Here is a 23,953-nt window from a genome sequence, read left to right as displayed (position 1 = left end):
TGTACTGATTTGTGCATCTTGTTTGTCAATCATGTGAATCATTATGTCATATAATTGTTGAACCCTTGGAAGTTAAAAACCGAAGATACAAGAGAACAAGAGCATCAAGGAGAAAAGAAAAGGTAAATAAGTTGCCTTGGTGACCATAACCCTTGACCCAAAACAACCTTTGAACCTCTAAATGATCTTAACTTAATAGATAAACCTTGATTAATAATCCCTTAGCCTTAAAAACCTAATTGGAACATGATAAATAATGCTAGAAGAGGTATGAAACTTCTGTGAAATCATACACCTAAAACAGTAGACTTTGATTACTACTCGATCCCATCGACCAGATCTCTTGGGGTTTTCAATGGCATCGAAGACCACTCGATGGAATCGAGGAACCTTCATCAAAGATCACTTCCCGGCATTAGATAATAGTGTGAAAACTGTCCAGCCACAATTTGGTTAGAAATCTGATTTTTTCAATGTCATCGAAGCCCTACTCGATCCCATCGAAAGAACTATTATCTGCTTGTTTTTTAACTGTTGGAACTTGAACTTCTTATAAAAGGCATTCAGTTCTTTAACATTTAGATGAGTTTTTGGTGCAATAGAAACTTATGTGATTTCATGATTATATCCCTCATCCCAAGCTTCTAAACCAATGAGATCTAAGTCATCTTCCTTAGGATTAACACTCTAATGAGGATTTCAACCTCCGCCTTAAAGATATGCTTGAACTCCTCCATTTTATAGAGATTAGACTTAACGTCAATAGTCATACTATTATTTAAATCCTCTAGAAGACTCATCTATATGAATCTCCTAGGAATTATAATTTTTCATTAATTGCAAGAGATTCTACTAACCTCCCATCACCTTAGCCACCTCAAAAGAGCACTACATGCAAGCCATTGATCTTCAAGTTAAAGCCTTGACAAAGCATCGACATTGCATTTGATGGATTAAAGGGGAGCTGATTAAAACACGGGAGAGTGCACCAATGACGCAATTCGAGATGATGCTATAAAATGATCTCAATTTGATAAGTAAGTTGTTAATTGTAAGAGTCGGGGTACACTCACTCCTTATGTAGGATTGAGTGTGGAGTTTAAATTGTGAAACTTAATTAGGTTCTTATGTATAACTTGGATCCTAGGCTCTTGTGTTGGGACAAATCCATTGGACACGGGTGTATACGTGTTAGTCTCCGTGGGAGCCTTTGGTGGGAGTAAATGTAGGTCCTTCGATTATGACCGATTGAGATTGTTGGTTAGCTGATAGAAAACCAACTAAAGTCTCCTGTGGCATCAACGAAAGTCTCCAACGAGAGTGTACATTAGTAGGTTCTTATGTAGGACCAAGGCTCATGGTGAGCCTATGGAAAACCATGTAAAGTCTTGTGCTGTAGCCGATTCTTGCGTTGGATTGTAAATGTTAGAGGTGCAACTGATTTAAAACCTTCGATAGTGAAATCTAGTACACTCATGAGTTGAGTGCATCCGCTAGTAGTGGAGTAAGGAAACCGAACTACTATACATGTTTATGTTTAGGATTGTATTTGAGCACTTATTTAATTATACTTATGTGGTGAATGTTTAATTATATATATATGATTGGATGAATGCTATGAATAGATGGTTAACACATCCTACACACACATGTACACTATCATGTTTATAGATTAGTTGCTTAATTGATATATCATTTGTAGTTTATGTGATTGGAACCTCTATTGGCTTAGAAGCCTTAAGAGTTAATTACATTGCTTAACTTATTTTGCATATTATCTTATGAAAGAAATTGAGTTTAAAATATGTAAATTTTAATTAGTCCTAATCAACCCCCTTTTTACGATGTAGCCTTCATTTGGTAGCCCCGAATAGCTTTCACAGTGCGGTCGTGGTAATCCCATTACATCATGTGTGAATTTTCAAGTCACTAAGATGACCCTCTTGATATCTAATCCACGTGTCTTTAAAGTCGCTATCGTCGGCATATATGTCTTTGAGACATTCGAATCTAACAACCTTATTACTCATGGTGAGAATCAAAGTTGCACATTAGCTAAGTGCGTTAGCCACTTTATTTTGTTGCCCGGTCTTATGCTTTAGAATAAATGTGAATTCCTGTAAGAATGAAATCTACATAGCATGCACACAATTTACTTTATCTTGGATATTAATGAATTTAAGATCTTGATAGTCTGTGTAAAGAATGCGTTCCCTTTGAATTAAGTAATGTCACCAATATCGCAGTTTTTGGACGACTGCGTACAATTCAAACTCATACATCAACCACTTTTTGCGTGTATCACTAAGCTTTTCACTATAGAATGCTACTGGCATGCCTTCTTATGACAAAACTCTCTCAATTCTGAAATACAAACCATTATATTCGACCTTAAACAATTTGTTGAAGCTAATGAGTATGAGAAATAGGGTTGTGGACAATTTACGCTTGATTTTAGTAATGTTCCTGTCAGCTTTATCCATCCACTAAAATGGTCCATTCTTCATACAATCTGTAATTAATGACATAATTGTGCTAAAATTCTCCACGAACCGACAATAAAATATCATTAACCAGTGAGAACTCCGTACTTTATAAATGTTTGTCAGAACCGACCATTCCTTGATGGCTCTTACCTCTTTATTGTACACCCGGATGCCTATGGATGTCATGACAAAGCCCCAAAACAGCAGGTTTTTGGTCAAAAAGCTACATTTTTTTAAGATTAAGGGTACAACTTGTTCTTAGTGAGCACTTGAAGGACCTGTTTGAGATGTTCCATATGACTTGGTTCGTCTTAGCTGTATATCAAAATTTCATCAAAGTAGACCACTATGAACCACCTAATGAATAGTTTCAGAACTTGGTTCATCAACCTCGTGAATGTACTAGTTGCGTTTGAAAGACTTAAGGGCATGACCAACCATTCATATAGCCTTTTATTGGTTTTAAAAGTTGTCTTCCACTTATCATCCAGCCGTATTAAGATATGATGGTAGCTGCTCCTCAAATCCAATTTAGAACTCGACTTCCTAGGTAATTCCACGCGTCCATGCCCCATAAGTCGGGAACTGAAAAAGGTACTTTGTCAGCACACGCCGTCTCAAGCACGCTGTACCATAATTGCAGATCCTCCTCGTTCTCCGCGCCTATTGCCCCTCTATGCATTAATGATGAAATGACTCGACATCCCATGCACAAGATATCATTGATCCGACCTCACTACACCGACTTACTTCCTGAGCTTACGCAGTCAGCTCGAAAGTAGGGGGCTACTGTTATGGGTAAAAATGAACTAGCCAGAATTATGAGGTTGGCTCAGACATCTATGCACGTCGCGTGGTCTATTAGTGCCAGTCATAACTAAGGAGCTCCTTAATGGCCATAAAATGGTAATCCATTGTGTGAGATCTATCCACCTGAAGGCCCTGCTTGTAAGGAGATGAAGTGCTTCCTTTGGAAGAGGGCAGGCGCCAAGCTTTCCCATGGTCTTATCCATTTCTGAGCTACTGTCCAAATCTCTTGAAAAAGCCTCCGAAGTATGAATCTGTAAAGAATTAGATACGTATTGCTCAAAGACCCACGAGGGATTCCCTGCACCTTACGGTAAGATAAAGAAGATGGTCATCCCCGATGTCATCTATGCTTCACTAAGGAAGGGAGCTTAGCTTCAGTGCTCGAACAATCTAGTCAAGGTGCAAGGACTCGAGGTCGAAGACCTGACCTCACGTCGTGAACTACCAATATTGGAGGAAGTTCGACCAGGGTTCATTGAAGATCAGCTCAGATGGTCGGTCTCGGTCTCCCACAACATGTCCTGACCACTTGATCTTATCATCATCGATGATATCGTGAAACAGTTGAGAAACAGCTGCTAAGCGTACACCTATGATACATGAAGTGTTTCTCTACACGTAATCAACTCGTAGCCTATAAATAGATGCCTCATATACAATGAAAGGTACGCACTAATAAACATTCAATTGGACGCAGTACTTTGCTTGATTCTGACTTAGGCATCGGAGGGTCCCCCTGTTATAGCTAGAGTCTCCTTTGTCTTCTTTGTGTGCAGGTAATCAGAGGTCTAATGAGGGTTACCCAGATTTTTGCATCAACATCAGCCAAGGATGGATCGAATCCTTATTTTGGTAGGGCCCACAATCCATTTTTAAGAGCATCCCTCTAACTTCCATTACAATCTAAGGCAACATGATGGAGCAGGTGGATAAAAGGGTATTTTTATCTTGGAAAAATGCAAAATCTCATCTCAGGGCTAAAAAAGATGACTTCTGTGAGAAATGTGTCAATTTCTTACTTACGTCATACCATAAGGTCATTATACTAAAAATCCCCAAGAGCAATCCTTAGTCGAGTTGGTTAGTTAAAAATCTACATTCCATCCATATGATAACTTTAAATATGTTAATATCATGTACCATCCAACCCTTTCAACAGCTTGGGCCCACTACTGGGATCGCCTAGCATAATAGTCAGTAGTTTCTACACATCAACTGATCCACACCATATGAAACAATATTCAAACATTGGTGAATCGAGAAACAAAAGTCTTATCCATTCAATTGCAGTTGTGGAGCTTTTTAAAATGTGAAACTTGTCAATTAGATGGGTTAGATGTTGTATAAACACGAAAGGTTGGAAGTTATAGGTTGGTTGGATATTAACCTTATTCATGCCAATTGGACTTGAAACCTTCTCATTAAAATAAAAAATAAAATAAAAATAAAAAAATAAAAAAAACCTTTTAACGTGACCTTGATTTTTGGTGCGGCCCACCATGTGGGATCCACTCCAACTATTAAATGCGCAACCACAATTTAGGCCGAGGGTCTAAAAAAATAAATTAGGGTGACTGGTGATTTAGGTTGGCAACATTAGTAGAATAGTTAAGAGAGACATCCACCCTTGATTTTTACAAGGCTCACTTTGATCAGCATGTAAAATTATCCAGTCCATCTATTAGATGTCATCCCAAAAGTTAGATGTGGGGCTAAAAAATCAGGCCGATATGAGATTTAAATGGGCCACACCAAGGGAAACAATTTAGAGGCTGAGCTTGTCTTGTACACCTTTTGGGATTGTGTGGTACACTTGAATCAGGTATGTGGCTGATTCTCGGGCCCCAAGTCTAATATAAGATGACAATCTGATGGTTTGTATCCACTCTCAACTGCTGTCTATGGTGTGGCCCATCTAAGTCATGGATTGGCCCCTATCTTTAAGCCCATGGACCACCTTGGAAGTGTGCATCTGATTGATGGTGTGGATGTTCATCAAGGTGGGGCCCACCCAGCTTGACCTTATGGAAGCTCCCATGTGGTCGACCTCATAGTACCATTTCCCTCCCACCCACTCCTTGTGCTATCCCATCCGTCAACATGTGTTATGGTTAGTGGTTGTGAATGGTATATCTTGGCTCCACCCAGAGGCCGTATGCATCTATACATGTTTTTGGTTGGTGAGGGAGTGTGCCCATTGGGTAAATTGACCATCATTTTAGGCCCAAGCCCACAAACTTGAGGCCGGGCCTTGGCTGGCCCTTAGTAGGAAATCTTCTGCTAAATATCTCATAACCTACAAAACTGGGCTATTTATCAAGTAATCAGGCACTAGGATTCACCTGGCCTGGCCGAGGCTGATATTTATCAAGAAATCAGGCCGTAGCATTCACCTGGCCTGGCTTAGGCTGCTTCAACTTGTTGCCTGGTATGATCCATGAGCGAGGACCTATTCCAAGTCCTGCCCATGATGTAACAAGATGGTCTCAGATTGATCCACTGGCCCCAATACGGGTCTTCGCCAAGCTGTTGGATCTTCAAGAATGCTGAAAAATAAATGCCCGGCACAATCAGCTATGGGTTTGAATGGCGTATAAACATCATGGTCGGCTATAGGAGGGTTTCAACGGTGGAAGTTTCCATCCTCACCATTTTCTGTTGTGTGACCCACCTAAGTTTTGGATCTCCCCAACTTTTGGACTCCTGTCCTATTGTAAGGTTGAGAAACTAATGGATGGAGTAGATTTCTCAGAATCTCTGTGAGACCCACATAACTTCCGCCCACATGGAACTTCCTGCGGCTGGGGCACAGGCAATTGGCGGAATGTGAAATTAAAGGTTTCGCCACAAATATGTTATTTTAGTTTTATGGATGGAAACTCCTGTGCTTTTTTGTTTCTTGTTTTGAAACGTCCTCAGTCTCAAACGAAATCTGTCCTCACAAATTGAATTCTACATAATTCTAGAATTTTCAAGAAAACAACATAAACTTATATTTAAGAAGTCTTTTTCTAATAAATGAATTTCATGGAAAAATACATTCTCAGAATACCTACTTAAACGAATCCAAAAGTAGAGAGGGTGATGCCATTCTCTTCAAATATTGTGTGAAGCTCGACCAAGACTAATATATTTCTTGTGTTTGACCCATAAATGTTACTAATGAACCACACGTCTTGGTAACCAAGTCCATTGATATCATGGACTCCATAATGGGCAATGCAATGTCATAATATTTCTCTAATCAGATGAAAATGACTAGTAATAGCCAATGGTCCATATTTAACATGCATGACCAATGTAGGAGCTTTTAAGGGTATGTTCCATACACCGTGGAAGACACAATATCAGTGATTTGGATCATTGGAGAAGTGCCATGCATGCATGATTCATTTATCAGCCCAAGTATCGTAGTTTCTTTCCTCATTCTGTTCAAGTGTAGTGAAGATATGTTACATCTTTCATGCCTATACTATTGGACAAAGAAATTAACTGAAAAGACATGTTAGTCAAAATTAAGATTGAGGAATGATCTGGTGGGGTAAGTGCATGGAAACCTTTCCATGAACATAATTGCATTTGCACATGTTGATGTTTGCATACTCTATGAAAAATAAAATAAAAATAAAAATAAAAAAGTTTATCTAAGCATACATTAAGGTTGGGCTGTAGGACATTATTATGTTTGGATATTTCTAACTATCTTGTTGGTGGTGTAACAACGGACATTTAAAAGTATAGCAATGTTTCACATTCATGGCAAAACAACATAATATTTTAATGGGATTCACCTAATGAATGCTTCCTCAGATTACTCTCCAGTGGGTAGTCTAATTGCAGAAGCACTGCCACTGGATTGTGATGACATTTTGAAAAGAGTTGAAAAAATGTCACAGCTATTAAACATCTCAGTATCCTAATAGTATTCTTAATGTAAAAAGACGATGTGTATGTCTCATTACATTCATGATATGATCTCCCTTTGAATTACACGAAATAAAAGAAAGAAAGAAAGAAAGAAAAAAGAAGAAGAAATGCATCTTTCCATCATTCAACATAAATATTAAAAGCACATTCCTATGCCAATACTAAACATATCAAAAGCTTGTTAAGAAAAGTATTTTCAACAAGCTCATTTTATTTTGAAATCTTCTCAATATAACTACCAATAATATCTCAGTAATAACTGAGGTAAGATGGATCTTCACCTGACAGTTGTGACATAACTTGTTCATCTTGCTGAATCTTGACACCGAGATATAAATCCTTGATTGTATGCATTTCTTTGACAACATCTTTCATCTCCATTCGTTCTCTTAGAGATTCTGCAGAACACATCACACCAATTCTGACCATTGAAATTAAGCAAGCATGCATTCTTTTTCTTGTGTTAGTATGATTTCCGTTGCCTTGAGTAACTTTGGCGTCTTCTAAGAGAACTGGATCGACAATGTCCATTACTCGTTCAGGCAATGACAACTTAGCAAAATTATGAAGGCTTAGATCATCTTTAAACATGTCATCAGTTGGCCCCTTTCCGGTTATCATCTCCAATAGAAGGATTCCATAGCTGTAAACATCACCTTGTATAGATGCTTTAGCGCCCATCGCATACTCTGTAATTTGTAGATATCATATTTGCATGAAAGAAACCATTTAAATACAAATAAAACTAGATTTTGAATTTTGAGAGGGACACTGGGAGGAGGGAGTATTCCATTTAAACATGCAATTAACATTTTTTCTTTTCTTAAAGGTCGAAATTTCTAATATCAATTGATGTGCTATAAACTTTGGTTTGAGAGGCGGTACTCATTTCTGATCTTATTATTAATGTTATTATTATTTTTTTAATTACTTGATTAGCTTTCAGAATCCTACTATCTGTAGCTATAGGAAAACAGTCTCACTTACATCTAGGAATGTGCTATGGCCTAGAATTTTGGATGGTCTTATCTAAATGCTTGCAAGAATTGTAGTAGGAAAAAAGAAATTTAGAGGATTTATCATAAACATTTACAAAAGTTGTACTACAAAAAAGAAAAAGGAAAAAAAAGATTAGATAATTTACCAGTGGTCCACATTCAACATGCACAAGTGGCCTACCTGATCACCAAAGCAATTAGGCCAAGCAACATAACAACAAGAGCCCACCTATGAACAAGCCTCCAACATATGTGGAATGCATAAATGTGTGCCATTGAACAGGTTGGACCCACTATGAAATTAGTAGACTATGATAGAAGAAGTTCCATTGATCAATTGGGTCTCGACCATGAGAAAAATTGGAAACTTAGAGCTATATAGCTGATGTTTGATAATTAAGGCGCATGTAGCTGATCAATGTACATCAGTCTTATCAATTCAACCCAGGAGCATGATGTTAGCCCAGGTGGATGGATGACTCTGATTTTATGAATGTGTGCCACAATGGCATAGTTTACTATTGTTGTACATATGCCACCAAGAAAATCCATCCATTCATTTGATAATCCACAATGCGTTACTTGGTGTAGAATGTTTTTTTTTTTTTTTCTTAACAATGTGTTACTTGGTGTAGAATGTTTTTTTTTTCTTAACAATGTTTTACTTGGTGTAGAATATCCATCCTGCAAAAGGTGGGTGCATCTGACTTGGGACAAAAACTAGGATGGTCCATTCATTCAGAAGCCTGAACCATCAAAATTATTCACCTAAGTGATATTCTACACCAAGTAAATAAGATCATGGCTCACCTAATAACATCATGGCTCACCTAATATTTTATTTGGCCCAATTTTATTCACCTAAGTGATTTTTTGTTAGAGCCATTGTTTGCATGGCTCAGGTTTCTATACAATTAATACATTTACAAGTAGAAAGCTCATTGGTGAGAAAGAAAGCACTGACTGTGAAAGTTCACATACAATGTGGCGCATGAACATTTCTCCTCTAAATAAATATTAACTAATGTACTTATTATCTATGCTAATTAAAGCCTTATCTGTTTCCTGCTAATTTAAAATTAGAATTTTGCTAATCGGCCCAGGTACAAAACCGTGCTAACATATATGCACATTTTTTGAGATGTGACAGGTCCTCTAGGAAGAAAGTCTGCAAAAGTCAGGCAATCCACTCATCAGGCATGCTAGATATGTACCTTGAATAAGTATTTTATTTGCGACGCGGATTTCCTTCCAATCGCAGGAAGTTCCTGCGCTGGAACCCATGTGGGACCCACTGCATTGGTCGTGTGAAATCCTCCCAGTCCATCCGTTTTGTGAGTTCATTTTAGGTAATGAGACTAAAAATGAACCGTATCCAATGCTCAAGTGGGCCAAAAAAGTGATAATTGAACGTCCACAGTTAAAATATTCGTTGGGGCCACTGAAGTTTTGAATCATGCTAATTTTTGCTTTTTCAGTTCATCCCAGTAGGAATGACATTATTAACGGTATGGATGTCATGTAAACATCACTGTCGAACCCAGGGAGGTTTCAACGGTGAGAATTTACCTAACCACCTTTTCCTTTAATGCGGCCCACTTAACTCTTGGGTCCTGCTCACTTTTGGTCTTATGTTCTAAAATGATCTCAAAAAACGGATGAACAGAGTGGATTCCTGACAAACATCTCGGTGGGCCCCACCTACGATCCCAGCACAGGAACTTCGCAGGAAATCCGCGTCCATTTTTTTGTAAACTGTCGGTATGGGTGGAACAATCTCACATTTGCAAAATGGTTATTCTTTATGGCAGGGGCCACAACATGAATTTACCACATGGTTAGATATCATGTGGCACCCAAGTCTGGCACAAGGTTTGTGTGGGCTAGAAAGCGACTTGAAAAAAATTTACAACTTCACAGCACATACTTACGAAAATAAAATAAAAGAAAATAGATGAAATAGTTACCTGGAGCGATGTACCCAGTAGATCCCTTCACGCCAACCGAGCTGGTTTGAGGAACGTCAGATAGGAACCTTGCTAACCCGAAATCACCCACATGAGCAATCATGTCATCATCAAGGAGAATGTTATCCGGCTTTAAATCACGATGAATGATCGGTGTTTGGCAATGGTGATGTAGATAATCCAGTGCATTAGCCACATCAATAGCTATATTTAGCCTTTGAATAAAGTTTAAATTCCTCCCCAACTGATCATGCCCATCTCCGTGCAGCCACTTGCTTAGACTTCCATTGGGCATGTACTCAAAAACTAAAGCCATGAATTCATTGCCCTTAAAATCCATGCTTGAGCAACAAGTTATGATTTTAATAAGATTCCGATGCCTAACATTTCTCAAGGCCTCACATTCGGCCATGAAGCTCCTCGTAGCTCCTTGCTGCTGAAGGTTGAGGACTTTCACTGCAATAACAATTCCATCTCGATCTAGGTTTCCTTTATATACAGAACCGAAACTTCCACCGCCAATCAAATTTGCAGAAGAGAAGCCATCTGTCGCTTTATAGAGCTCTGCATATGACACGTTCATGAAAGGATCGTCCATAGAAGGAACATCAAGGGGTTTCCTTCTTGACTTTCTTACCCAATAAAGAGTGGTGAAGGAACATGATAGTGAAATAAGACACATGACAACACTAATTATCGAGATTTTCACTTTTGAAGCGAGAGATATCCCCCCTTTCTTGGAAACTTGGCGAGAGCATGCTGGCAATTGCAATTCTTGAATACCCCCACAAAGCTTAGTATTTCCGAGTACTGAAATTTGACTAGCATTTCCAAAGACCCCTTGTTTTGGTAATTCACCCTCGAAATTGTTGAAAGACAAATTTAGATACTGCAATGCAGAAAGTTTCTCCAGGTATTGTGGAATCTTTCCAGACAAGATGTTACATGAAAGATCCAGGGATTGAAGGCCTCTTAGAGTACTAAATGCTGAAGGAATTGATCCCTGAAAGAAGTTCCCATCCAACCAGAGATACTCTAGGCTAAGACAATTGCCTAGCAAGCTTGGAATTTCTCCCGACAAATTGTTATTAGCAACATTCAGTGTCTGGAGACTTTGCAAGTTGCCGGTTTCCACTGGCAGATTACCGGTAAAAAAGTTGTTTTCAACATGGAGTTGAATTAAAGAGGTAAAGCTGAAAAGCAGTTTGGGTAAGCTACCACTAAGATTATTATTTTGGAGGTATATGAACTGCATGTATGTACAATTTCCGAGGCTTGAAGGTATGCTCCCTATTAGATTATTTCCGTATAAAACGAGTTTATACAGTCGGGAGATGTTGCCCAAAGAAGATGGAATTTGCCCTGATAATTCATTTCTTTGCAAGTAAAGTACCTCCACCTTGTTAAGCTTCCCAACACCAATGGGAATATTACCTGTTAGAAAGTTCTGACCCATCATCAGTTCTGTTAGTCCAACAAGATTCTGAATCCCAGATGGGATGTTTCCGAATATCCTGTTACTTGCAATATGCAGCGTTGTCAGTTGAGTCGAAAGATTAGCCATGGAGTCGGGCAACACACCACTGAGACGGTTATTGCCTATTATCAGTTTTCGTAAGCTACTGCAATTGGTCAAAGAATCGAGAAAATTCAAGTCACAAGCATTCCCAAGTCCGAGCTGATTGCCGCCTAGATGTAGAATGTTGAGACCCTTGAGGCTTCCAAAATTCATAGGCACGGAACCGCTAATTCTGTTATCACCAAGCGCAATAAGTACAAGTCCTGAAGCATTGGATAATGAAACCGGTATGGATCCTGTGAATTGATTTAGTGAGAAGTAAAGCCCTCGGAGATTAGGAAGAGTGAGGCCTAAGTTTGGTGGAAGATTTCCATGCAATTTGTTCCCTACCACTCCCAAAATGTTAATAGAGGAGATATTGTATAGTTGGGGTGGAATCGTACCTGACAATTCATTTTCACCAATGCTAAGAGTACTTAACCTCACCAACCGACCAAGGTCATCTGGGATGCTTCCCTCCAGACTATTTTTTGAGAGATCAAGGACAGTGAGAGATGAAAGGTTTCCAAGTGAAGGCGGGATGATTCCTGTAAGACTGTTGTGATAAAGGCACAAAAAGGTGAGCTTCAATAGAGAGCCAAGCTCAGTTGGAATCCTCCCTGTGAGCTGGTTCCGGCAAAAATCAAGGACTTCGAGTTCCGAACAGTGGGTCAGATTTGCTGGAATTTCTCCAGAGAATGTGTTATTGGTCAGAATGAGAAATTGCAAGTGCGACAAACGGCCAATCTCTTCAGGAATCATCCCATGGAAGCTGTTGTTTGCAAGATCGATTATCCTGAGGAAGGAGAGGTTTGCAATGTAAGGAGATATGGGGCCCACCAAGCTCTGGCCACTGAGTTTCAAAGCGGTGACTCTTTGAGGAAGTTGGCGACAGCATGTGACCCCCTTCCACTGGCAGAAGTGGAGAGTATGGTTCCATGACCTCAATGAATGGAGAGGATCGTCGGTTATCAGATGTTTGAATTTGATCAAAGCAAGACGATCGGTTTCATAGGAGACGTTAGAGGCAGATCCCAACGACCATGGAACGTGCATGGAAGAGAGAAGGATGGTGCAGAGGAGAAATGACGAAATTGCAGCAGGTAGGCTCGTCGACGGGAGCTCCATTGTTAAGTTTGTGAATGCTGGAAAGCCAAAGTGATCGCAGATAAAAATGGAGTGGATTCTCCTTTATTTACAGTGAAGGGCCCCCTCCTGGTCTGTTGATGGCATGACGAGGGAAAAGGACTGGCCACTCTCCTGCCACCAGCCCCGTGGCTGGTGGTTGGTGCTCTGTGGGCCCCACCATTATGTATGTGTTTCATCCATTCTGTTCATCTATTTTTAGAGATCAGTTTAGGACTTGATTCCAAAAATGAGAGGGATATAGATCTCAGGTGGACCACACTACAGGAAAAAATAGTGATTGAATATCCACCATTAAAATCCTCTTAAGGCCCACTGTATTATTTGAAATCCAATCTGTTGATTAGGTCATAAAGACCCAGATGAAAGAAAAAAACAAAGATCAGCTTGATCCAAAACTTTTATGCCCCAAAAAGTTTTTAATGGTCGACATTCATTCAAGACTGTTTCCTATAATGTGGTCCAACTTAGATCTGGATATAACTAGTTTTTCGTCTAATACCATAAAATGATATTGAAAAATAGATGGACGGCATGGATGGAACACATACATCACGATCGGGCCCACATAGCACCAACCACCAGCCGTTGGCCAGTTATAGGACTCCCCTGCCCCTGCGGTTGGCTGGTGCCAGGGGGAGTCCATGACGAGGCCAGTAATAATAAATGAATATATTATTATTATTATTATTCTTGCAAGATACTCTAAAAACTTGCAGTTCCGTGGGCTGTGCAAACGGACTCGGATAGGAGCGAGTTGCCTGTGACCCTCTATACCCGGGGCTGTGTGGGGCCACAGAGATTGTCATGATAAATCCACTCCGTCCATATATTTTAAAAGGCCACAGTAAGACAGGAGCCTGAAAATCAGGTAGATCCATAACTCAGGTGGGAGATATGACACGAAACAGGGAACGGAACGTCCACAGTTGAAACCTTCGTGGAGTTGACCCTGATTTTTATTTTACATCCAAACCATTCATTAAGTATATTAACATTTAGATAAACTGTAGGCACAAATATCATCCTGATACAAAACTTCTGTCATCCCAGAGGTTCAATCCTCACTGTTTCGTGTGGGGGGTGGCCCACCTGAATTTTGAATCTATCTGCCTGGTTTTTAAACTTCCAGTTAAATGTGGCCTTTTTGTTGCAAACATCTCTTTGGGCCCCACACAGCCCCGGCGACAGAGATATCTCTGCGCCCGGGTCACACCAAATCGGCTCCCCACTCTAACTTGGATGCGACCCCTCCAACAACCCGTCGGTGTTGGAAATATTTGGTTGCCATGATGTGTCACTACAAGAAAGTAGACCTTTAGCTTCGGTTCAAAAAAAGGAGGATAAATGTGGTTTTTAGCCTCGGTTGTAAAGGAACTGAGGTTAAAACTTCATTTTTTGCCTCGGTTGGTGAGAAACTAAGGCCAAAAGTCTGCCCTTTTGTCTTGGTTGATGAGCAACTGAGGCAAAAAATTTACCCTTTTACCTCAGTTGGTGAGCAACTGAAGCCAAAAGTCTACCCTTTTGCCTCGGTTGGTGAGCAACTAAGGCTAAAAGTTTGTCCTTTTGCCTTGGTGGGTGAGAAACTGAGGCCAAAAGTCTATCCTTTTGCCTTGGTTAGTGAGCAACTGAGGCCAAAAGTCTGCCCTTTTACCTTGGTTGTTGAGAACTGACGCCAAAAGTTTGCCCTTTTGCCTCGGTTGTTGAGAACTGAGGCCAAAAGTCTGCCCTTTTACCTCGGTTGGTGAGCAACTGAGACCAAAAGTTTACCCTTTTATCTTGGTTGGTGAGCAACTAAGATTAAAAGTTTACCCTTTTATCTCGATTGGTGAGAAACTGAGGCTAAAAGTCTGCCCTTTTGCCTCGGTTAGTGAACAACTGAGGCTAAAAGTCTACCCTTTTGCCTCGGTTATTGAAAACTAAGGCCAAAAGCTTGCCTTTTTGCCTCGGTTATTGAAAACTGAGGCCAAAAGTCTACCCTTTTGTCTCGGTTGGTGAGCAATTGAGGCCAAAAGTCTACCCTTTTGCCTCAATTATTGAAAACTGAGGCCAAAAGTCTGCCCTTTTGCCTCGGTTGGTGAGAAACTAAGGCTAAAAGTTTTCCCATTTACCTCAGTTAGTGAGCAACCAAGGCTAAAAGTCTACCCTTTTGCCTCAGTTGGTGAACAACTGAGGCCAAATGTCTACTCTTTAATTTGCCTCGGTTGGTTAGCAACTAAGGCTAAAAGTCCGTCCATCATCTTTAGAAACTTACTTATGGAAGTGGGCCGAAAAATTATTACTTGAAAACGTCTATCATTAAAGCCTTCTTGAGGCTACCGAACTCATCATGGTGGGCCATGGTAAGATTTCAAAGGTAAATGGTCCCATTATCACTGATCCATGCATTATGGCCCATTAGAGTTTTGAATCAGCCTACTATTTTGGGTCTCATTCTAAAATAATCTATCATAAGAGATGGATGGAGCGGATGTCATGTCATGGTGTGCCCCACATGGCTCTTTGCTTCACGGGCTATTACTACAAGGGATGATGTAGGGAATCCGCGCCCGGCCATGCCCTCCGAACGCCCTAGACACGTGCCGATATTCTGAGAAAGTAGCAAGGGTACTTTCGACCTTCTAAAGTTATAGTGGCGTTTTCGTTATTTCTGGTAAAGCCCAGCTACAAAAGCAAGCCACCATTCCTCTCACTCAGAGGCTTTTCGGGCAAAAGGTCTCTCAATGAGTCTAAGCAAGTCTCCCAAAACCCTCGTTTCTCTCAATTTCTACTCAGAAATTGCCATTTCTTTCTTCAGTTCCAACCATTTCGTCGATTGATGGCGAAAGGAACTTCGAAATTCTCATTTCTTAGACGTGCAGGTCGATATTGCTCTTATTCCCACATTTTCTTGTTAAATGTCGTCGAAGATCGGATGTTCTAGCTCTCAATTTCATTTTTTTTGATTTGTTTGGAATTTGTTTGCTGTTTTTCTGTTTTTTTCTCGATCGAGAACCCTAGATCGTTTGGTTTAGAGAGGAATGCAGAGATTTTATTTTATTTTATTTTATTTTATTTATTTATTTATTATTTTTTATGGAATTCTGTCGGATTCCCATAAAGAATACCTTTGCGATTTCCTTGTTTGCAGATTTTGATTCTTTTCGCATGTTTTCGAGTTTTTTCTAGTCGAAACCCTAGAAACGGAGATTTCACATGGAAATTTCTTCGATTTTTTTAAAATGTTTGGAAAATTTTGCTTACTCTTGCTCTTGATTTTTCATTTTCTTTTTTCTTTTAATGATTTTTTGCTATTTTTTGAGTTTCTGTTGATTCGTGACTCATTAACTTTGTGAATGAAGACTGAAGTAGAGGAGGAGTTAAAAGAGAGGGAGGATTGCAATGGAGATTATAAGCAGTGTATATATTTTCCTTCATTAGCCATCTCATATTTTAGACAAAAATCTCACTTCCTTTTTCCTCTTGAAGTCTCCTATAACATCTCTAATGAGGATTTTAAGCCGTTAAAAGAAAACTTCAATCAACTATACATATTTATAGAGCGTACATGTCAAAGGTTCTGTTTTTTAAAATCTCCAGTGCATGATATTAAAAACTGGTACTTGGTGGTGAATTTTCTCTTGTTCTTATGTATAACATTTACTTCGCTGCTATTAACTCAAATATGTTCCCTAGAACTATTGAAATACCTATGCTTCTTTTACAATAACTAACGATGTAGCAGACTCTTGCTAAAGGTGGAGTTAGGAGGGGATCACGTTTTGTTAGCTGTTCTATGCATTTGCCTTAATATCTGTGTAATTATTCTATTATTAATAAGCTACCATTTATCATCACCACAGCCTTTCATTTCTAATAAAGTTACTGTTTTTGTTAAGGAAACAAAAATGTTGGTGCACTGATTACATGTACTACTGTGTTCTACATTTAATTACATGGTTTTATGCTCTAGGCCTGATGGTATGGATGTCATACTATCCTTCTGCTGTTGTTCTTCTTGACTGTAGATTTAGGAAACGTGAATACTGGAATATGCTTGCTTCTTTGCTTTTCCAAGCCATGAAGTTGGGCTCATTAGATGATAAATTTGGGAAGATTAGAATACCGGTATCTTCATAAATTTTCGAGGACGGTACTAGGAAAAAAGATTAAATTTTGGTTAAATAGATGTTGGGGAATGCTACCATTTCTTGGAAATTGCTGAAGATCTATGAACAAGTGCACTTCATATTATATTCTGAAATGCAAATATGGATGACTATGTCCTTAATAGATGAAGAATCCAACGATGGAATGCACTTCATATTATATTCTGAAATGCAAATATGGATGACTTTAAATATGGCCTTCAATAATATAGCTGCAAAATTAGGTCAAGGTAACAATTGTATTTGATTTAAATAGGTCAACTTGTATTTATGTGTATTTATGTGTTTGACATACGAAAGAATCCAAGAGCTCCTGATTTGCATAAAGTTGTTGAGAAGGATGAGGAGTTGCTGTTGCTGCTGATGGCCATTTGCCTTAGTGATGGTCTTGCAATGAGGGTTGCAGATGGGAAAAAGGTGGGCCATGCTTTTTTGCTTCATGCTTTGTTTGCTAATTCCAACCAGAATTTGTTGGGGTTATGTTTCAAAAGCTTGTTCCATCAGCAGAATTCCAACCAGAATACCATATGCTACCCTAAAATTAGTTAGAATATTTCCCAGTTTCAGACGAAGTTGTAGATTTTTGCAAACTTCCACTATGAAGAACGAACAGAGATTACAAGGCAATATACTAACCTCTCCCTTGGAAGAACATAGAAAATCCCTTGCCTACACCTTAGAAATATTTTTCAATATTCACCTTAACCCTAAAATAGCCCTAGGGACCTCAATTTATAGTTTTAGCAACTTCCCTTTCGCACCCTTGCGAAAGGCGACACCGAAATCTGCAGTCCGCATCAAATTCGGAAACGAATCTGCGTAACCACGACCGGTCGAGCGGATTGCACGACCGGTCGAGCGGATCCCACGACTGGTCCAGCATGGGCCACGACCGGTCGAGCACCTCGGAACTAAAAATCTTATGCTTGCTGGACTTTGAGTCGAGCCAGTCCACGACTGGTCGACCAGGGGCCACTACCGGTTGTGCGACCCCCAGATGTAGCTCTACATCTCAACATTTTCTTGGATATCCATATGCTTGTACATGTGTCAAACAAGTCTATTTTAGACTTCATATGGTAACTTTGCTTTTTTGACATTTAAATGCTGAGAAAGAAACCTCTAGAGCTGTTAAAAAGTAAAATTAGGAGCTAGGGACATGCCGGTGGAGCGATCTGAACTGTTGATATGATGGACTCCACAATAAATTATTGCTAATGGCGAGTTGTTCTTCTTTGCAGATGCTTTCAGACAACCGAACAAGTTGTAGTTGTTCATTAGCCAAGCAAAAGTCATACCCAAATCTTGCGTTGTGAGTTTGTATTATTTATGGAACCTAATGTTGTGTAATAGTTTGATTTTCTTTAGAAAACTTTAAATAGTAAACAAGTGAGATTGATTGTTTGATTGAGTTGTTAACTACTTTGTTGGTATTATGGCTTTCATGATTGATTGTTTCATGAGTGGATTGAATGAATGGATTAGTAGTTTAAATAAATATTAAAAAAAATTAAACATTTTTAGCCTCAATTTGTAACCGAGGCTTGGATTTAGCTTCGGTTGTTGAGAACCAAAGCTAAAATTCCCGTGGTTAAAGGCTTTAGCCTCGGTTGTTGAGAACCAACGTTAAAAATAGATTTAGCTTCAATTGGAGGCAACCGAGGCTAAAATTTGGATTTAGTCTCAATTGGAAATAATGGAGGCTAAAATTTTGATTTAGCCTTATTTCAAGAAAACTGAAGCTAAAAAGGTCTTTTAGCCTTACTTGAAGAACCAAGGCTATAAAAGTCATTTTAGCCTCGGTTGCTAAAACTGAGGCTAAAGCCTTTAGCCATGGGGGTTTCAACCTTGGTTTGGATAACTGAGGCAAAACTAAGGCTAAAGGCTTTAGCCTCAGTTTTTAACCTTTTTAACCTCAATTTTGAACCGAGGCTAAAGCTCCCTTTTCTTGTAGTGTGTTTTATCCACACTGCCCATTCATTTTTCCAGTTCATTTTAAGGGAGATGATCCCAAAATTAGGTGGATCCAAATCGCAAGTGGACCATATCAAAGGAAATAGTGGTGATTGAACACCCACAGTTAATAACTTCTTAAGGACCACGACAATATCTATTTTCCATTCAACCGGCTGATTAGGTCACAAAGACCTTCATGAAAGGAAAACACAAATATTAGTTTGATTCAAAACTTTTGTGGCCTAGAAAAGTTTTAAATGGTGAGAACTGGATCATCACTTGTTGTCAATTTCTTAAATCCATACATAGTGCAGGGGTTCAATTCATCGACTACCCTGACCCATTTACCTTGAATTATACAGGTTGATCTCTGGATAATTTTAGATAATCTCGATTAATCGAAGTCTCCACTCGATCAATTGATCAATTTTGAAAATTACTTATAAACTCTCTAAACAATTTTGAGCATGTTGGATTGCTAGAACATGGGAGTTCGATTGATCGAGAATTGCTTAATTGATGTCGATCGATTGATGGATAGATTGACGGTGTGCATATTTTTGCATAATTGCGTGAATTATTTCCTATTCCGGGCATGACACTGTATATGTGAATATAATTATGAGATTAGGGTACTTTAAGGAGGGCTAAAATATTTATAGGATTTGGGGAGGAGAAATTGAGGGTTTTCGACATTATAAGCGCATCTATCTCCTATGCTTTTACTTTCAGAGTGATTCGTTGTCGCTTTGTGCCATAGTTTTTCTCATAAGGGTTTGTTCACATAAATTCGTGTGTACTCGTGCATACTTTGATTACACTTGCTTTATCTTAGTGTAACTGAATTCGAGGCATGCTTATGCGGATTCTCAACAAGTGATATCAGAGCTAATGTTAGGATTCGAGTTTGGATTTGAATTATGACAATTAAGGGATTAAACATAAAGTATGAAACGAAGAAACAGAGAAGTTCATTCGGTAAAACAACTTCGAACTATGGGAAGTGAAGATGAGAGACTTTCTAGTTTAGTAAGGGCTACAATATGCATTCCTTAGTGTTGAGGAGAGTCCAACATCTATGAAAGATGAGGAGTGGGAAGAGTTTGATGAGATCACTATCATAAGATTGGAATAAGTTAGATAGCTATATTTGGCAGATGACATTCTTTACAATGTCCTTGATGAAAAGACTATCATAAGACTTTGGAATAAGTTAGATAGCTTATACATGATGAAATCATGTCAAATTGTTTGTACCAAAAAAAGTAATTTTGTAATCTAAAGATGGCAGAAGGGTCAGATCTTAATGAACACATCAGCATGTTCAATCTGATCCTTTTCAAATTGATGAGTGTAGAAGTGAAGATGGACTAGGAAGATCAAGCCCTAATCCTATTGAACTCTCTTCTATAATTTCATGAGAGCTTCGTAGACACTATGTGCCATGGTAGAGAGACCATTGATGTTGAGATTCTCATCTTAATCCTTCAGTCGAGGGTGTTGAGAAAGAAGGATAGTAGCATAGGTTCCTATATGGATGCGTTGGTAACTAGGGGAAGAAATTCAAAATGGGAGAATGAAAATTCGTCACATTCATGGTCCAATCTAATTGTAAGGGAAAGATAAAGTATTAAAATTGTAGAAAACAAGGGACTTATCTTGAAAGATACAATCTTCCTATTAGTCAATAGTCTAAGGGCATGGGAAAGATGAAGTGTTGGAACTGGAGAAGGAAAATTTGTCAGGTTCATCCAATTTATGCTCTTTTTTTTTCCTCAATTAGTAATCTCTTAAAAGATGCATTCTTCCTATTAGTCATTTCTTAGGTATCTTAATATGCTATGTTTATGTGCGAGATTTTGCTTCTTTTATTTATTTATTTATTTATTTTTTAATGTTCCTTTGAAGTTTTGGGTGCTGCATGTGTATAAATTTCATAGGTGATAATATGCTTATTTAAACGATCTATCTTAATTGAATGCATATTTCACATATTTCAACTACTTCACTTTCAAAAAAAAAAAAAAAATAGTATTAGAATATCTACTTTTATGGTGCTTTTCAGAAGGGAAAAAAAACTTTATGGTCATAAATATAAAGTGATAATATACTTAAAAGATGACGGGATTCATTGACTTACCTTCTTGCATATTCTCCTCCACAACTTAAAAGTTTTGTATTCTATAGCTTATAGCATTTTTCTTCTTCTAGGTCTTGTTTTTAAGATACACATGCACACTTTTCTTTGTTGACGGATCAAATTCTTCTAATAATTTATTCAAAAATTGGTTTTTTATGTTATTATTTAATTATTTAAATCTTAAAAATTTGTTCTCTTCCACTTGTTACAGGAGATCTAGTTATAATTGTTTAGTTTTACATGATTATCCTTAATTTTACATTTTTTCTTCATGCATATTAATGATAAATTAGCTCTCGTTAGATGAAATTTTACTATACAGGAGATTATTAGAAGGCTAAGAGTAGTTGAGCCATTCATGAAGAGCAAAAGCTCCGAAGATATCAAGATCAAGCATGTTGGAGTCGTTAACAAATCAAGTTATACAGATCAAAGAATTGGTCACTTTCTACGGCAGAAATTGCCAATTAAATGCCTTCAATTCAAGTGCCAAAGGTAGGATTTTTGATTTGATCGACAGTAATGTCGATTCAATTGAAATATTATCAGGAATCTGAATTTGCTTGTTGAATGTTTTTGGGCACTTTCGATTTAATCTACAGGGTTGTTGTTTGATCGATGGTCTATCAATTGTTGTCAATTTGTTCGACAGTCAGATCGACAGTGCAGGTGGATTTGCACAAGTGTAACTTTTGTTTTTAATCTTGGCAAGAGTCTCTATATGAACGCTTTTAAGTGCAATTAAGGCATAATCACAAAGATAGAAAGAGCAAGAGAGTGTCTACGTCGTCCTTTTTTTATTGTTCTTCTTCTTCATTTTCTACTTTAGGTTTTCAATTTTATTTTATTTTATTTTTTTGAGAGTAGTTTACCTTAGCACGATGTGTAGCTAATCTCTTAGATAAGGCTAAAGAGTGAAGATTTTGATGAATTCTTAATGTTTGATTTATTTTAATTCAATAATAGTGGTTTGAATGATGAATTTTAATTGATTTAATTGATTATTAGTTTGGTGAAAGTTATTGATCTGTAAAATTCCTTGATATATTGTTGACTACGAGTACATCGCATGCTTGGAATTTCATGCGATCAATTACTTAGTTTTTTATGATTAGATTAATCAATTGAGATTTATATCTTTGTTTTAGAAATTAGATTTAATAATTTCATCTTCTGATTGAAACAAATCCTTATTTGATTCTAATTGAATTATAAGGTTGGATTGATAACTCAAGCATTGTGGATTGATTAAAACGGGATTCCTAAAGTCTTAGATTTCTTATTTTATTATTTCACGTACTTCAATTTACTAGTGTGAAAATCATATTTCTTATTTTCTTTCTAGTTAGTTTTTCTAATCACACAATCCATATGGATCGACCTTGGAATCACCAAGTGCTTTAATACTTTGCTACTTTCACTTGGATGTACAATCTTAAAGTTGTAGCAAGTTTTTAGCGTCTTTCCCATGGACTAGAGGTTTTAAGAACACTTCAAAATAGTTTTTATTTATTTTTATTTATTTATTCTTTTTTTAATTTTAAAGATTAGTTCTTATTTTTGTTTAGTTCATTGTTACCAGCTTCTTTTGTTTTTAGGATTGTCCTTAGTCGTGTGTCTTCTTCTCTGGTAACATCTTCCCTCATGCTCTTTTTTTTCCCTTGCTTGCTTAGATAATTGATGTTTTGTTAGGATTTAGATATTTTTAGGGTTTATTGTGTTCATGCCCAAATGGAGACGTGATCACACAAAATGTCTTATAAGTGAGGAAATTCGATTAAAGTCTTATCCAACAACTCTGTCGAAAAAGATCTTGATGCTTATGAATTAGCCAGAAACATGGCTGAGAATGAACTTAATTAAGATGAGAATAAAGTATATAATGTGCCACCAATTAGGATGTTACATGATTACTTACAACTAACAAGAATGAGTGTTCATTCTTGTATGTTTTTCTAACTAACGTGAGAATGCGGGCAATATTAATTTTAAACTTATAGTGATATAGATACTTCTAAAATTTAAAGGACTTGACTCTAAAAAGCCCTACTTCCATATAAAGGAATATAATGAAATACTTGCTACTTTGCATTATAACAATATCTTTGAAGATATGGTTAGGCTTAAACTATTTTTCTTTTCTTTGAAGTAGAAAGCCAAATCTTGGCTACACTCTTTGAGGCCTAGAACCATAGGGACATGTTAAGAGATAACTAGAAAATTTCTTAAGAAGTTATTCCTTAATCACAAGACCAACAACCTAAGACATAATATCATTAATTTCTCCCAAAAGGAGAGGGAAACTTTCTTTCAATGTTTGGAACGTTTCACGGAACTCTTACTTGTTTTCCCACATCATGGCTACAAAACATAGTGAGTGATTAGATTCTTCAATAATGGTTTGAGCTCAAACATGCACCAATTCATAAATATGATGTGTAATGGTAAATTTTTTAGTAAAGGTCCTAATGAAGCTTGTGATTATTTTGATCTTCTAGCTGAGAACGCCTAATCTTAGGATACATCCAACAACATAGATAAGACTAAGCCTATGTCCAAGGACAAATGAGGTATGTACCTTCTAAAAGAAGATGCTGATGTTAATGTAAAGATAATGTGCAACAGCCCAAATTTTCATGGCCAGATCAGTTTGTACTCGTGCCCGAGGAAACCGGGTGTTAATGATGTATAAATCGGATGCTTTAGAAAATTTATTGTTTAGATCTAGATACATTCATGAAGGTAACATTCACAAGAATAAATCAACTATATTGATTATATATCATCAAAGTAAAAAGAATAATCAAATGGCCTCAT

General features: G+C 37.8%; 1 protein-coding gene, 1 long non-coding RNA gene and 1 other non-coding gene across 3 annotated transcripts; 1 reads left to right on the top strand and 2 right to left on the bottom strand.

Moving 5' to 3' along the window:
- Positions 1–6,615: 6,615 nt before the first annotated feature.
- On the bottom strand, positions 6,616–12,916 carry LOC131255602 (probable LRR receptor-like serine/threonine-protein kinase At3g47570). Its single transcript, XM_058256354.1, has 2 exons — positions 10,189–12,916; positions 6,616–7,912 (listed from the first exon to the last, which is right to left on the bottom strand). The coding sequence occupies exons 1-2, from the start codon at positions 12,872–12,874 to the stop codon at positions 7,473–7,475; spliced, it is 3,126 nt and encodes a 1,041-aa protein (XP_058112337.1). The 5' UTR covers positions 12,875–12,916; the 3' UTR covers positions 6,616–7,472.
- A 2,588-nt stretch (positions 12,917–15,504) lies between these two features.
- Positions 15,505–17,457, top strand: LOC131255605 (uncharacterized). Its single transcript, XR_009176195.1, has 3 exons — positions 15,505–15,753; positions 16,234–16,291; positions 17,341–17,457. It is a non-coding gene; the product is annotated as an uncharacterized LOC131255605 (long non-coding RNA).
- A 5,936-nt stretch (positions 17,458–23,393) lies between these two features.
- On the bottom strand, positions 23,394–23,499 carry LOC131257185 (small nucleolar RNA R71). The gene has a single exon (XR_009177198.1). It is a non-coding gene; the product is annotated as a small nucleolar RNA R71 (small nucleolar RNA).
- Between the last annotated feature and the right edge of the window lie 454 nt (positions 23,500–23,953).

This window comes from Magnolia sinica, chromosome 9, assembly GCF_029962835.1.
Source record: "Magnolia sinica isolate HGM2019 chromosome 9, MsV1, whole genome shotgun sequence".
NCBI lineage: Eukaryota > Viridiplantae > Streptophyta > Magnoliopsida > Magnoliales > Magnoliaceae > Magnolia > Magnolia sinica.
The sequence above is the reverse complement of the archived record's forward strand: the minus strand, read 5'-3'. Positions and strand labels throughout refer to the sequence as shown.

Bases quoted from the DNA above. Each gene is read 5' to 3' on its own strand.
- LOC131255602 (XM_058256354.1), bottom strand. From the start codon at position 12,874: ATGGAGCTCCCGTCGACGAGCCTACCTGCTGCAATTTCGTCATTTCTC. The intron at 7,913-10,188 runs GTAACTATTTCA...TACAAATTACAG, and splicing joins TACTGGGTACATCGCTCCAG to AGTATGCGATGGGCGCTAAA.